This window comes from Neopsephotus bourkii, unplaced genomic scaffold (assembly GCF_033783945.1).
Source record: "Neopsephotus bourkii isolate Nb327-2 ecotype Australia unplaced genomic scaffold, CSIRO-AGI_Nbou_v1 NB_887, whole genome shotgun sequence".
NCBI classification, from domain to species: domain Eukaryota; kingdom Metazoa; phylum Chordata; class Aves; order Psittaciformes; family Psittacidae; genus Neopsephotus; species Neopsephotus bourkii.
This window is the reverse complement of record NW_026901381.1, coordinates 3179358-3194050: the sequence shown is the minus strand read 5'-3', so window position 1 is coordinate 3194050 and position 14693 is coordinate 3179358. Positions and strand designations below refer to the sequence as shown.

General features: G+C 39.4%; 1 protein-coding gene across 4 annotated transcripts in view; it reads right to left on the bottom strand.

Annotated features, from left to right (window-relative positions):
- Positions 1-14693, bottom strand: part of PRKCD (protein kinase C delta) — a 186337-nt gene that overhangs the window by 11579 nt on the left and 160065 nt on the right. Inside the window, exons 3-8 of one of the 4 annotated variants that reach the window (XM_061357285.1) lie at positions 11961-12160; positions 10992-11052; positions 1843-1999; positions 1560-1591; positions 820-905; positions 336-465 (exon numbers count right to left, since the gene is read on the bottom strand). In XM_061357285.1, the coding sequence (XP_061213269.1) occupies positions 336-465; positions 820-905; positions 1560-1591; positions 1843-1999; positions 10992-11052; positions 11961-12160 (666 nt within the window). Of the gene's footprint in view, positions 1-335; positions 466-819; positions 906-1559; positions 1592-1842; positions 2000-7569; positions 7783-7857; positions 8078-10991; positions 11053-11960; positions 12161-14693 lie in introns of those variants that run through there. The other 3 variants (XM_061357287.1, XM_061357289.1, XM_061357288.1) reach the window with 3 other exon arrangements.

Here is a 14693-nt window from a genome sequence, read left to right as displayed (position 1 = left end):
ACACTTTGAATACACTTTTAAGTGCTACCTTGAGTCAGACTCACCATATTTCAGCTATTCCCAAAGTAGTAATTTTGATTATACACACAATTACACCTCTGCAGCACGTTTTGACTCCATTAGCAACTCACCTTGGTTAAGCTGTCACATGAGCTAAGTGCCAATTTGTCTCTCTCTAGTATAAAAGCATTTTCCACCACACATGGATGAGACAAAACCCACTATATGTAACACAAACAGAAATACAGAGTATGTAGCAATAGCTCATCTCTAGTGGGGGTGAAACACTGGAAAAGTGTGGAGAGGTCCCAGCTACCCTCCCTCCTCCTCTGTACCTTCACATTTGAGTCCTTGTTTGACCAGCCCCCAGAGCAGGCTGCCGCAGTGGTCGCAGAAGGTAGGGCTCATGTAGTTGTAAACTCTGAAGCGATGAGGCATGTCAATGTTGAAACGTTCCTTTTGAAACTGAGGACAAGGAGAGGGGTGAGGCACCCTACCCACAACAGGACCAGCTTCTCACAAAAAACTGCTTGGAGGTTACAAAGCTGCAATTTTATCTTGAATACCCTGGTCTCAACATCCTTCATCAAGCAGGAATAGAACCTGCCCAGCAACTACCACCCAACCCCTTGCAGGGCTTTTAACTTCTTTTCTTGCTTTAGAGTTTTATCCTCTACACATTATATACGACCTTCAGGGGAAGACAGCACCTTAGGTTGTATAGCTAAGCACCTCTCAAATGGACTTGGCTGTTTCTGGACAAGGCTTGATTTCAGAGTGTATTTAATTATATTCTAAATATATTGTTCCAGCTCTTACCATTGTGTCCCTGCTGTTGGCCGCTGTACCAGTACACCTCCCAATGATCTTATCAATACATTTCTTATGAATAGCAGCATTGCATTCTTCAAGACATGCACAAGAAAAAAAGAAAGATTCCTTCAGATGGTACATACATGGGAACAGAGGGTAATGTGAAAACCATACTCCTTTCTATCATAGTATCTAGACCGAACCCTTTCCTTTCTATAAAGATGATGATTTTTAAAGCTGATTCCTCCCATTTTCTTTTAGCATAAACTCAGTTGCTAAACTAAATCTACTCCCATTAGGCAATGCCACCAGAATTTGATAACAGAAAGATAATAACATGCTTATGAGTTTTGCCGTTTGATATCTCCCCTACTGTTTGGAAAATGCAGAGATCTATGCTAAGTCAAAAATGCTTTTCAAATCAGCTATAAAACTCTCAGTAGTTGTAATTCATTTTAGCACAGGTTTCACAAAACACTTCTGTCATAACTGAGTGCAAATTTTCAACAAAATTACACACTTATGAGAAGACTAGCTAAATCTAAAGCTTGATACTAAGAATCTCACCTAGAAATCATAATTAGACAGCCTTAGGTTATTACGCAAAACTGATGTTCAATATCTACTGCTACCTATGTGGATAATGCATTGTGCCATGCATATTAACAGAAATTTTCAACAGTTACTACTAGATCTACAGATTCAGGTGGAAAGTAGTACAAGAAAAAGGTAAAAAGTCAACTTACGCCTACATTTGTACCCCTGCTTGTTGAGTCCCCTGAAAAACAAATGATAAAGAAGCAAATAAAAGACCCATATGTTTGCTGGAATAAAAGGTCATGCCAACAAATCAATCCTTTGGCTATGGGAATACTTGGTTAAATTAATAAACAGGTCTGAATTTTGCTATTCAGAATCCTCTGTCTTCAGAAAGCAAGGTTTAGAAGGTAAGACAGTGTGTTTTGAGAGTCCAGAAAATTAGAATGGAAAACTAATGGGGGTAGGGGAAGTTCAGTGTTTCCTTCTTACCATACAAAGTCTTTGCAGACAGAGCAAAATGTAGGTTGTCCAAAGAAGGTAGCAATAAATTCATGATTTTTGATGTAGTGGATTTTGGCTTGCTTGATAGCTCCTCTCCTGTTCATAGTTACTGTGCCTTCCTCTTCCCTCATTGATTGTTTGCAGTCTAGGGGGGAGACAAGAAGACACATTTAATACTTTAAAGCATTACAAAGATTAACATTTGCTTCTCTAATGAGTTTAGTTTGTTTTTCTGTTTCAGACTTGTGTTCTTATTTTACACCTGTATTCTTCAGACTTTCAGTCCAGCAAGGGTAGGACACATGCACACACTGCTTCCTAAGGGGTCTCTGTGCCTTGTTTGCGAGCACTTCCCTCTCCACATTCAGAAGAAGCCTTAAGCAAGTAAGTCAAGAGGTAGAAGCAGTAATGGAGCTCAATCTTGCTATAGAAATGACAACCACAGTTGTTTCTTGCAAAAAAATATATGCTCCTGTATGTTAGGTGATTTATGTGCAAGAGAAGTGAATTTTTCATTGGAAGCAGAAGGGTCTTCTCCTTCAGCAGAAGCCTCCAGGATCATTAAGGAGTGAGGACAAAGGAGATTTTCAATTAGATGTTTCCATTATACTATCTCAAAATGTTGATGCTATGTCTGTCAACATGTTGCAGCCTTACTCCTTTCCCCTCCTAGCACTCATAGGATTACAGTATATATCACTATATCATCATCATCATCAAATCATCATCATATCACTATATAATGTTACAGTAACAACAGTACATGCTACTGTACATTCCATAGCATCTAACACTGTGTAACATAGAAAGAATATACAGTATTAGCCAAGAAATAGAACATCAATGAAAAATAAACCTCATTGGCTTATATAGGTTCTTCATTACAAGTATAGTTATTTCCCCTCATTTCTGAGTTTCTCTTACAAAAATGAGTATTTTGAGTCTCAGTCTTTCAGCTGCAACTAAGACTATGTAGCCTTACACATTTTGAAAATAATAGGCGTTTGTAACAGAGGTAACCCCATTAAGGTGTATTAAAGGAGGCTGGATAACTAGTAATCTAACCCCAGGACATTGCTTGTTGTCAATAGAGAGGAGCTGCTGAGGGACAATCCCATCCAGCAGGAAAAGATAAAAGCTTGAATCAGCAACGAGGAGCTGATCAACTGCTGACTGCATCAGCTCTGGCCAGCAGCCTGTGGGTCCCCATCTGGAAGAAATGTAGACACAGTTCACAGATTTGAAGTGCTGCAAAGTATAGGGCAAATGCAGCAAAGTTTAGGCTAACAGGAAGTTGCTGCCTGCAGGGTGGGAGCTTCCACAACAACGGAGTAAAAAGAAAGTCAGAAGAGCATTTTTCCATTGTCAATACAATCGGGTTTTATTTACTCCATTGCATTGCTGACTTTCATCAGTATCAGCGAGAGCTTTGCTATTTTATACTGACAGAGATCTGCTTCCTTTGCCAAGTCACACTAACTGCAATGCCTGAACTTACTTCAAAGTTACCCAGGATCTCTGCTTTTCTTGTTGCCAGCTGCACTTGGTTTTTGTCATTAGCTGCCTGCCACCGCTTCTATTGCAACAGACCACTGAACCTGGAATACAATCTCTCATTTGATACAATTTTGAGTGTCCTGAACTAATTTAACAGGCACATGCAACAGCAACCAGCCTGCAGCAGCATGTCTGGTCTTACAAAAGGAAGGACGTCAGCTCAGAGATTAAGGAAAGATTAAGGATATTAATGAAAAGAAAGCTCAGAAAAGGTCCCTGGGTTTTGCTACTAGGTATTAATGCACTTTTCTGAGAAACTGGCCATCTGGGTCAGAGAAAAACCCATCTTGCCTCCCCCTGAAGAGAGCTCAGAACATGTGCTATGACACCCTGGCACCACCTGGGACACTGAGTTACCTCTTCCCCTCCAGGAACAGGATTAATTTCTGTTGTTCAAACAAGCTGCTGAGTTCACCCAACAAAAACTCCCATCAGCTGCTGCACTTCAGCTCCTCCAAGTCTGCAAATAGTACTATCTCTTTGTTCAATCCTGCTGAGCAAATACACAGACCTCACCCACTGTTTCTCAAATGCTTCAAGGAAACCACACTGAAATGTGTGCACAAAGGAAACAAGTTGCTAAGAGTCTTCATACTGTTTGCTGTATGAAATGATGTCTTCCTAAGGGTGGCTTAATCAGTAACAGCAACAAAGCAGAGAAAGGGGTGTTGCTTCACAGCATATATTCTGAAGAGATAACCTGTGATGGAGCAGATTAAGAGACAAAAGGCTCCCTAAAGTTTGTAATCAAGTGTTCAGTGAGGAACTAACAGGGTTCACCAAGTGAACAGGACCCAGCTTCTCCTCATGCTGAAATACCGGTAGCAATTTAGTATTGCTGATGCTGTGTGCAAAAGTCTTTGACAAAACTTGATCAGGATATGTTAAACCCTGGTGTTTCCTCCATCTGGAACACTGATATCAAACTTAATAGAAATATGTGAGACAGGCATCTATTTTTTGAAAGAATCATTAAAAAACTAATCAGTTTGTAGAAAGAAAGGTCAAAGAAAAATAAAGGAGGAGACCCCCTACTTTCCTTACATATACTTTAATGGTGAAGAATCTTTGAGCACAGCAAAACTTCGGTATCTGCACGTGAGAACACGCAGCCTTCCCAACCAGCTGCCTTATTAAATACCTTTGCCAAACCCAACCAATGTATCCAAGTATAGCTGAAAACACTGTTGTGTGTTTCAGAAGCTGAGAGGTTTGGACAGCTGCAAGTCAAGCCCACCTGAGCTGAGCTGGCTCTGAAATGATAACATTTCAATTTACTATGGGCATGTTAACAAGTTATCATTAACGTGTAAATTACCTTTAATGTGTATCACTCTAGAGAAGGTTTTTTTAAGTTCAGGGTAGAGATGGGGGGTAGAGAGGTGTAGGAAGAAACACAAAGGGAAAAGTCTTTGCTTCCCCCTCCAAACAAGCCAGTATTTCCACAGATGAAAAGCCTGTTAGGGATGGCACACAGAAACAGTCACGTACAAAGCAGCTGAATCAGCAACTAAAATCCAGGTGACCTCTGCAGCCTGGCCCTGGAATTAATCATTTTGGACCCAGCACACACCATTAAACATAATCTATTTCCTCTGTTGAGAGCTGTGGTTAATATTTACACTGACACATTGTTCACATAATTTTGAGGTCCCCTGTCAAAATGTGAGGCTGATCTGACAACAGCACCCAGAACTCCTCTGTGCTGCATATTCGTTAAGAAACCATTAAGCATGCCTGTGAAGTGACAGTGCAGTTCTCCAGAAGTGCTGTAACACACCACCATAGTGTACTATGTAACTGCAGCAGCATCCTCCTGTGTATTTCACAGCCTTCACAGCCACTAACATAACATGCAGCCCACCGTCTGGAAAACATTTGCTAAAACAATATTGCTAGGGCTCTGCTGAACGATAATAAACCTCAAGGTGAGATGTCAAATTGTCTCAGTTGAACCTCGAGTCTACCTCAGTGCTCTGCTTAACGCCAGTCAAACCAGTAGTAGGTGCTGGCTTGGTAGCCAAGGCAGGACTTTATTAATTTCTTTTGAGAAGCAGGCAAGAAGAAACTGAGAAATGGGACTTCAGAGCCAGGCAAAACATCTGAGCTAACTGGCTACTCAAAGCTGAGATTTGCCTGAAACTTCAGGAATTACAAACCCCACTAACATTTCTGCTCAGTGTTCCCTTGCGCTGTTCTCCAGCCTTGCACTTGGAGCGGTTTGCAAGTTAAGTGCACCTTCAGGTCAAGAAAAATATTAATCTCACAGAGCAATCATTAAAAAGGAAAGCTCATCCCTCACAAAGGAGCCTTTCCTGGTATGAGCTATCTTGGAGGAAAACTGCTCTTTAACCTCACCCCAGAGAGGACTGCTTTACAGATCCGCTGTACAAAGCCACCTCAAACCTCAACAATCCATTTACAGAAATACAGGTTTCCCAAAAGGCTATGCTTCTGTGACATGAACTTGCTATCTTAAATCATTTTAGGTTTTGTAATCATCACAACATTTCATTTACAGGCAGAGTATTAATATCGCTATGTATTTCTGACTCTCAGAAATTATCTCCTCCATTCCCAGTACTTGTGGATTTTACATTGCTGACAATAAGTAGCAATACTAATAGTTTGCTATTGTAGAAGCCAATACTATTTGATCTCAAAGCTGGCACACAATCACCCATCTTGGCCCCAAGAAGTTATACTACAAGCTTTAGCACAAGGGGTCAAAAATGGTGTTACAAACTCTTAGTCCCACCTTTATGAAAAGTTAGTATACTACATGTGATAGTATACATGTTTCTACCATAAGACTATACGTATGTTCAGGGGGCTGGAGCACCTCCTGTATGAAGACAGGCTGAGGAAGTTGGGGCTGTTCAGCCTGGAGAAGAGAAGGCTGCATGGAGACCTCATAGCAGCTTTCCAGTATCTGAAGGGGGCCTATAGGGATGCTGGGGAGGGACTCTTCATTAGGGACTGTAGTGACAGGACAAGGGGTAACGGGTTAAAACTGAAACAGGGGCAGTTTAGATTGGATATAAGGAAGAAGTTCTTTCCTGTGAGGGTGGTGAGGCACTGGAATGGGTTGCCCAGGGAGGCTGTGAATGCTCCATCCCTGGCAGTGTTCAAGGCCAGGTTGGACAGAGCCTTGGGTGAGATGTTTTAGTGTGAGGTGTCCCTGCCCATGGCAGGGGGGTTGGAACTGGATGATCTTAAGGTCCTTTCCAACCCTGTTCTATGATTCTATGTTACGCTTAGTTCTGCACAGAGACTGGACACCCACAGGATGTGGACTTCTTGCCTGCTTCTCAAAAGAAATGAATCAAGTCCTGCCTTGGCTACCAAGCCAGCACCTACTACTAGTTTAACTGGTGTTCAGCAGAGCACTGAGGTGGACTGCTCTTCAGCTGCTTTTAGCGTGTCTCGACTGAACTAGCCTTTCATAGGCATTAATAAAATCAGTGGTCTTTTATAGAAGTGCTAAAACAAAACACCAGAATTTTAACAAGCCTTGCCTTTCAATCCAGGAGAAAAAAAATCCCATGTCCACACTACGGTCTTTGTGGTGCTCACAGCATCTGCACCGACACTGTACTAACACAGTCTGTGCTCAGCCCCACAGAGTACTTCTTATTTTAAATTTCAACGAGTGCTTTGGTTAACACTTCTGCACTGACACCTGATATCTCATTTCTTGTGATAAAACAGGGAATAAACTAGAAAATGGGGTTTATCTTCTTAAAGTACACAAGCACAGTAAAACCAGCCTTTAAAAATATGACATCAAAGTCAAATTCCTGATGAACATAAAAGCTATATAGAATTTTCTCTGCTCTACACAACATGTTGGCTACCTTACCAACCAAATACACTGCTGTTTATGAAATTACTACATCTGTAAATGTTTGATTTTCTTAAAGAAAATTAAGGCGGAAAATATTTTCATTAAATCAAACAATCACACTTCTACATGCAGATTAAAGCAGATGCACTGTGCATTGAATAACCATCACATGTACCACATTTCTAGAAATAGTATTTTCTCAGTTAAATGATTCAATCATACCAACTTTTACAATTATAAGGCTCAGTTCTACCTTTTCAGCCCTTATCATTATTATTTACTAATAATATGACAATCCTTCCCCAACATACCTCATCCATAGAGAAACTTTCTTCAAATCTTAGATCTTGCAATATGCAGACTGTGACAGCAAATCTGTTATTTACCCTAGTATTCTTCACAGATGCCTCAGGAAAATTCAGAAGTCTCATGATTCCCCAACACTCAACACATAAAGCAACACATATTCAAAACAAAATGCAGCTCTCTTGTTCACATTCCTCTCCCAAAAGTCAGATACTTGAGATATCAAAAGTTCACATGCAAATTATTCACCTTCTGATACATGTAATAGCATTTTAAGGGAATAATTCACTAACCCTTTCTCCAGGAAGCTGAAGCCAGCAGAACAGCAATTCAGAATTCAAAACCAAGACACATACACACATACTCCCAAAGCTGCTAACACTGTACAAGACTCGCAGCAGTACAGCGAGCCACCTTCGTGATCCTGGGTTTTCCTTCTCGATAAGGTCATTAACTACATTTGAATAAACAAAGACCAGGCAAAGCATTAAACCTATTGCAACTCCCACCTATTAAAAGTAAAGCTGCTGTACAGAATTATAACCTAGATTCAATACTACAACGAGAGAAGGAGGGGCAGAGAGAAAACAATATTCTGAAATGAAAATGGAGGTTGACACTCTGTTCTCACATCTTGCACATCACAAGAAAAACTTAAATTTCCAGCACTAACTTCTTTTCAAATCACAGGACAGAAGACAAGAAAGTTCTTAGCTCCACGTCAGGGCTCTGCAGTCCCTGTTTAATGGGGTCCAGAAAGAAAAGACTGGGAAGACTTTTCATATATAACCCTCAATTAACTGCCCAGGCCCCAGTCTGCAAAAAGAATATACAAATGAAAAGCCTCAGTGTAGCCTACCACAGAGCAGATTTTAATAGCAATTTATTCAGTGAATATTTTCCTCTAATAATAAATCTGATAATGGAGCAATAACACACTTACTTCTCAATGCTGCTGCCTACCACTGAAGCAGAGGAAGTCGTTTTCTCTTAAGATGGCACAGTGTTTGCTACTTAGAAGGAAGATTTGAAAAACAGCGCCAGTTTGCAAAAGAAGAACCAGTCACTTTCGCAAAGTGCTTGGAGACTTTCAAACAAAAGGTAGCACCTATAACTCAAGGATACTAACGGTAGCAATACCTTCAAATAAACCAGAGAACAGTTGAAATACCAGCTTCAGAACAAGCCTTTTTTAGTATTTTAGAAACACAGCTATGATATAGTTCTGTATGGAGAGGTACGTCAGAGAGAAAACAAAATGGGATGTGCATAGGAAGGAATGTGAACTATCCTGGAGCTTTCAACTATTTAGCAATGTGAAGAATGGAAGTTAATAATACAAACATCCTTGTAATGCACTAGCTTCTCTGCTCTAACACTAGTAACTGCTAATTTCACTACAGAAAACACAGCAGTGTAATGAGTCAAAAATTATTCAATGTTTGCCTGTTCAGCAGTATACAGACAGTGATGTGATGGAGGTCTATGACTTTGAGGAGGATTAGTGTGTTAAAATGTATTGACATTTGATGCAACCTCTGCAAATATCTGATTGACTTTCCTTCACAAAATGTACATGTATAGATGTCTTGAAAAGGAGTTTCCACCAACTCTGTGGTTCAGTTACCAAAAAGGTACCAGTGACTCATTTTCTATAAAGCAGAAGGTAAATAGGAAGCTGTTGCAAAATAGAAGGTCCAACAAATGCATAACACTTGATACTTGCCAATTAAAGTATGATTGCATGATTTAATGATCTGTTTGGTACTTAGGTTTTATCCACTGCCTAAATAATAACTGCAATCCCTAATAAAGGCAATGAAAAGAACTGCAAGAACATTATATCTGTTTTTAAAGTCTTTCAATTAGTAACTAAGTACAATTATTTTTGTACTTACGGGATGTGTATTACTCTCCTACTAACAGCTAATAGCAAATCATTGCAGGTTTTCACTTAAGTCATCTCTACCATTCCTCACATATGCGTGGAGAGAAGGAAATATGCTCCAGCCTCATCAAATAAGCAACTGAGAATACTGAAGCTGGTTTTGTACAGTTTTGGTTGAGAAACATTTATACTGCCTGGACAAAGGGATTTCTGTGGGTCTGATTAAATAAATCAGATTCTTATAAAACCACTGCCCCATGAAACTGCCTTGCACAGGAAGACCATGACAAAGACCAAGATGAAGATTTTCTAATGAAGTGCCTCACAACACCTGGAATGCAAACCAGAATAAACAGAGAGCATAAACAGAGAGCTGCTGACCTTCAGAGAAATGTTCTTACAGGCTCTTCACTCACACAAGGTTTTGAAATTTTGGTGGAAAGAGTTAACTTTTCATAAAGGAGAGCAAAATAATGAGTGTATAGATGGGGGTTTTCCTGCCATTACAAATATAAAATGTTAACTCTGAGATATCACCTACTGCATGTCACACCCTATCTTTAGAAGCTTTTCTAGTAACTGCTACACAGACTGCACATAGGTACAAGAACTTATGGTAACTTCACAATTATCTTGTTCTATGAGTGCAGAACCATGTTCCCTGTATACTTCTGTGGGAAAAAGAAACCCACACCATCAATACATTAAAACTTACTACTTACTCTTTCCATTCATTACTTACAAACACATAGTGGTGTTAAACCATGTAAGACCAATATGCTCATATAGTAGACCAGTTCAACTGTCAAGTAATAATGGCTTCATGACTTCTGGTATGGGAAAGTTTTAGCCACTAGATAAGCAAGTTGTGAGATTTACATCATTTCCCTTAGGAAAGGATTCCACAGATACACAAATCCTCGTCAAAATATTTGGTTTTATTGTAAAGCTTCTCCTCTCATAATCAGCCATCTTCTCTTACCTCCTAATATGTTTTCCAAATAGTCAGTAGACTTCTGACATACAGAGGTTGTGCACATTTTAAACTGATATGGCAGAACATTGACTAGGTTTGCATTTTAACACTTAACCATTCATTCATTGCTACAGTCAGTTTCCATGATTAGTGATTGACATCTGAGTCCCAGAAAACTCAGACTCACTTCTCCAATCCACAAATGGAAAACAAAAAAAAGCTTCCCACATGTGCTAGAACAAGAAACTTGACTCCTTTGCACCTAAAAAGGAACTGACACTTTTTCTATCAAATCAAAATGTGAGGATAGACATATTAAGGACCTAAAAGCAGCTAAATGCAACAGCAACACAATGCACAAAGGCATTTATAAATCAGCCAGTGCAACCACGAAGCCATATAACAAAGAAAACCTACAAAGCAAATTAATAAAATTAAAAAATTCTACTCAGTACAACAGGTGATTTTTATTTTTTTAATGCGCTCCATCCTGTGCTCTACAAAAAGAATGTGAAAAAGTTTTATTTTTATGTAACTGACAGGAAATAAACAGTTGGCATTACCTGCATCTTCCAAAAAATACTGCACGGCCATCAGCACCTTCCCCTGAGGTTGTAGGTCAAGCTATGGAAAGAAAGATACCAAAAGTGGAGTAAGGGATTGAAATTCTCAAGAATTTAATCAGTTCTTTCCAGGGAATCAAAGTATAATATTCAGTAACTATTATTACAACCCTCTTCCATATCTCAGTGCTGCAGCTGAATCGGGCTTTTATTCTATTGCTTTTATTAGTGAGCTCCATTGCTTTGATGTCTACCCAAAAGTTCAGCACAGTTGAAGTTCACATTGTTTTTGCATGTCCTTTCACATTTCTGCAAAGAAGTTTGTTGGCTTCTGCTTTTACTATTAATAAGTTCAATTTGCACTGCCTTCATAAAGGGTAAGAAGCTATTAAGCATGGAAGAGCCTGATTCAGTCTTCACTGCAGCACAGAGCAAAGTATCCCTGAGTGTACAGTAAATACAACTTGGGAATCAAAAAAACCCCACCAACCCCAAGCCCAATACACAGAAGCAAGAAAAGATACCAAACAAAAATGGGGATTAAAGGATCCCCATTACAGCACCATCAAGCCAACTAAAATTTATTGGGGGAAAAAAAAAAAAAGAAATAATAAGGGGAAATGTCTTAGAATAAGCTTCATCTTATTTTCTAGATGAATTACAATGACCAGAGCCAATATAAGTATCTGCTATTTGCTATAAAAAACTACTAAGCTTTATAAAACAGGCGCTCAACACCGTATGTGCCATTTTTTCAGCTACTAATGCCATGGATTTTATTGTCAATTTCTTGAAGCTTGACTGTACATTATCTGCTTTAGAAATGCTGCTAAAATAATTGTCTTACAAGCCCTGCCACGCATGCTAAAGGGATTGAACACTCAAAGTTTCAAAGGCATAAGGCATCCGTTCAGCTTGAAAGAAACATAACCAGGTCAGAGGGTTTAAGGAATTAATCTTCTTCCTTACCCAGAATTCTGCTTTGCCATTGCCTTTCTTGCACCGCTCTGCCAGGACTGACACACCTACAGTCACTTCAGATAATGGCTCTTCTGCTGCTTTCATGAGAACAATCTGAATCACCCGTCCTTCGTATATGTGGGCGTCAAAAGTTGATTTCCATTCTGGATACATGGTAGGTTTCTTCTGAACTAGAGTTTTTCCTCTCTCTGAAAGCCACAAAAAGGACAGAAACTGTAAAATCAAATAATGTAGGTTTAGTACATAATAGGATAAAATAAAAAAGAGAATGTCTGTACTGTAAGACAAAGCAGACTTATTACACATCTTGTACTGTGGTTGGATCAAAGTTAAACTTCTCAGTTCAGACACTCATGGAAAATAAAGCTCACCCTGATGAACAAGACACACAGAGGCAGTGAAGGTGTTAACATGCAGCCAGAGAGACCAAGAGGGACAACAAATCACATTCTGGATTCAGAAGCTGGTTTACTCAGTCACAACTTGACAGGGCATATTTGCATAGCTCCTTTCTGGTATAGATCTCCATGATGTGTTCTCTGATCACAATGGATAGCTACTACTACAAGATACATTAAGATATGGCTTCCACTGATCCAGTTGAAATTGAAACCAGTGACTGAGAGATTAAAGGTTCCACATTTCATTAGTCTACTTCCTAGTTATCCCAGCATTTCACTTCCATTCTCAAGTCACTTCCTCTTTCTTGCACTGTACTCTTTCTCTGCCACAACTACTTAATATCCTTTTAAAAGGACATTATGATGCCTTGTCTGTCCTCTTTTGCAGCTGCAGACCTTGTCTAGTTAAATAAGGAAAAAGCTAAAAGTACCTCAAATAAACCTTTTTTTTCCCCTCTTTTTTTTTTTTTTTTTAACATTTACCCAGCCTTCCACAGAAGCATCTCTACAGACTCTTTCCTTCAGAGTTTAGTGTTTCACTATTCTTTTTAGGTGGATTTTTTAACTTTTTTGCCAAAAGATTGGACCAGATGATCCTTTAGATCTCTTCCAACCTGGTGTTTTATCAGATGATCCTTTAGATCCCTTCCAACCTGGTGTTTTATCAGTCTCTTTTGCTACCAGTTAAGCTGATTTCTTCCCATCCTTACCTCAGGCACAGAAAACAGCTGTGAGACAAGTTTTAGCATATTTCTAGATCTGGCTCTCTTAGTAATTCCCTCAGCACATCCAAAATGATACTGCCTCCTAAGCACCCACATCCAGCTCTTCACCGGAACTCTGGCACGCGATGCCACTTCCCCACTTTTCCTCTGCTATTTGCTGATGAGCCATTTATTCCCCATTTGTGCTCAGGTAACTGAATATAATTTTCTACATTCCTCACAATTTCTGCTATTTATCACGATCATTTGCTGCAATAAAAGTGCTTTCTAAGTGCCTCTCCAGCTCTGAAGGATCCACTTTTCCCCTAAGTGTGTAATTTGTTCTGATCATAGCAAAGTAAATTAAGTAGTTGGACCCTTCCCCAAGAAGCTGCAGTGTGGTCTGTCTCCTAAAATTAGCAATAGAATTTACATTCACTTCAAAGGAAGAATTAAACACTCATTTTAAAATCTTTCTGGAAACTCAAGGCAAAGTTTGTGTTCATTCATTAGCGACTTGCTCAATACACTCAGTTGTGCTGATCTATCCAAACAAGAGCAACAAACAGCATTCTTGTACTTCTTTATTAGGGAATGCCTGCCAACAACAGCATTACGAATTACTTCTTTGACAAGCAGACCTAAAACTGCTGCCAAAGGGCATGCTGAAATGCTCTGAAATGCCCACAAAGAGCCACCTGAGGACCACCTCCATTTCAAAGCAAACTTCAGCATTCCTCCTCAGTCAAAAGCTTTTATCTTGAATTTGGGGAATTCTGCAGATAGAAGAACTCAAATTCTTAGCAGTGCAAGCCTACTGCCAGAGTTCTGTATGTGGTATATTTAACTACAGCAGAATTTGGAAATGTTATAGTGAAAAAAGATAAGGAAAGCTCGAACAAAAGGGGATTTAGAGGTAATTAGGATGGACAGCAAAGGTGAGGGGGGATTAAAAGCAGACTATCTGCACAAAAAAAGCCTTTACATTAGCCTACTTTTTGGCTTGCTAAAGACTTTTTCATCAGAAAGACATGCTTCAGAAGGCAACCTTAGGAATATGAGAAATTGCATTCCAAGCTGCAGAACCTCTGATAACAATTCAATGTTTGCAGAAACAGCAGCAGTTTATAGAAGAGTTAGTAATAAATACTCTTTGTAAGATGCTTACAGGGGAAAAGAACTATTTCACAGGACTCTCCCTATTCCCATGTCCCAGTTAATATCTGCTTTGATCAGTTACTATATACATTTTTACCCCACATTAAACTTAGTCATCTGAATTGCTGGCAATAACTTCCAGGCTGACCATGCTGCTTTTGTAATTAAGATCAATAATTACAATTACAAATCATTAAAATCAAGATTGTCATGGATCATACTGCCTGCCTGCAAAGCGTCAGCAAAGAACAGCCTTTAAGAACACTGCTCTGACCCCTCCTTTCTTTTTCTGCTAACACTACAGGCTTCCAAACATTTTATATTCGAATTGGTTTAAAGCCTAATCATTAGGCAAATTATTTTCTTCTTCCTGTAGAGTAAGCTCTTCCTTATCATGTTTCAGCATGCAAATCCAAGGAAAAGTTATCAGTTTGGCAAGATCTGGAATAACGGGAGCA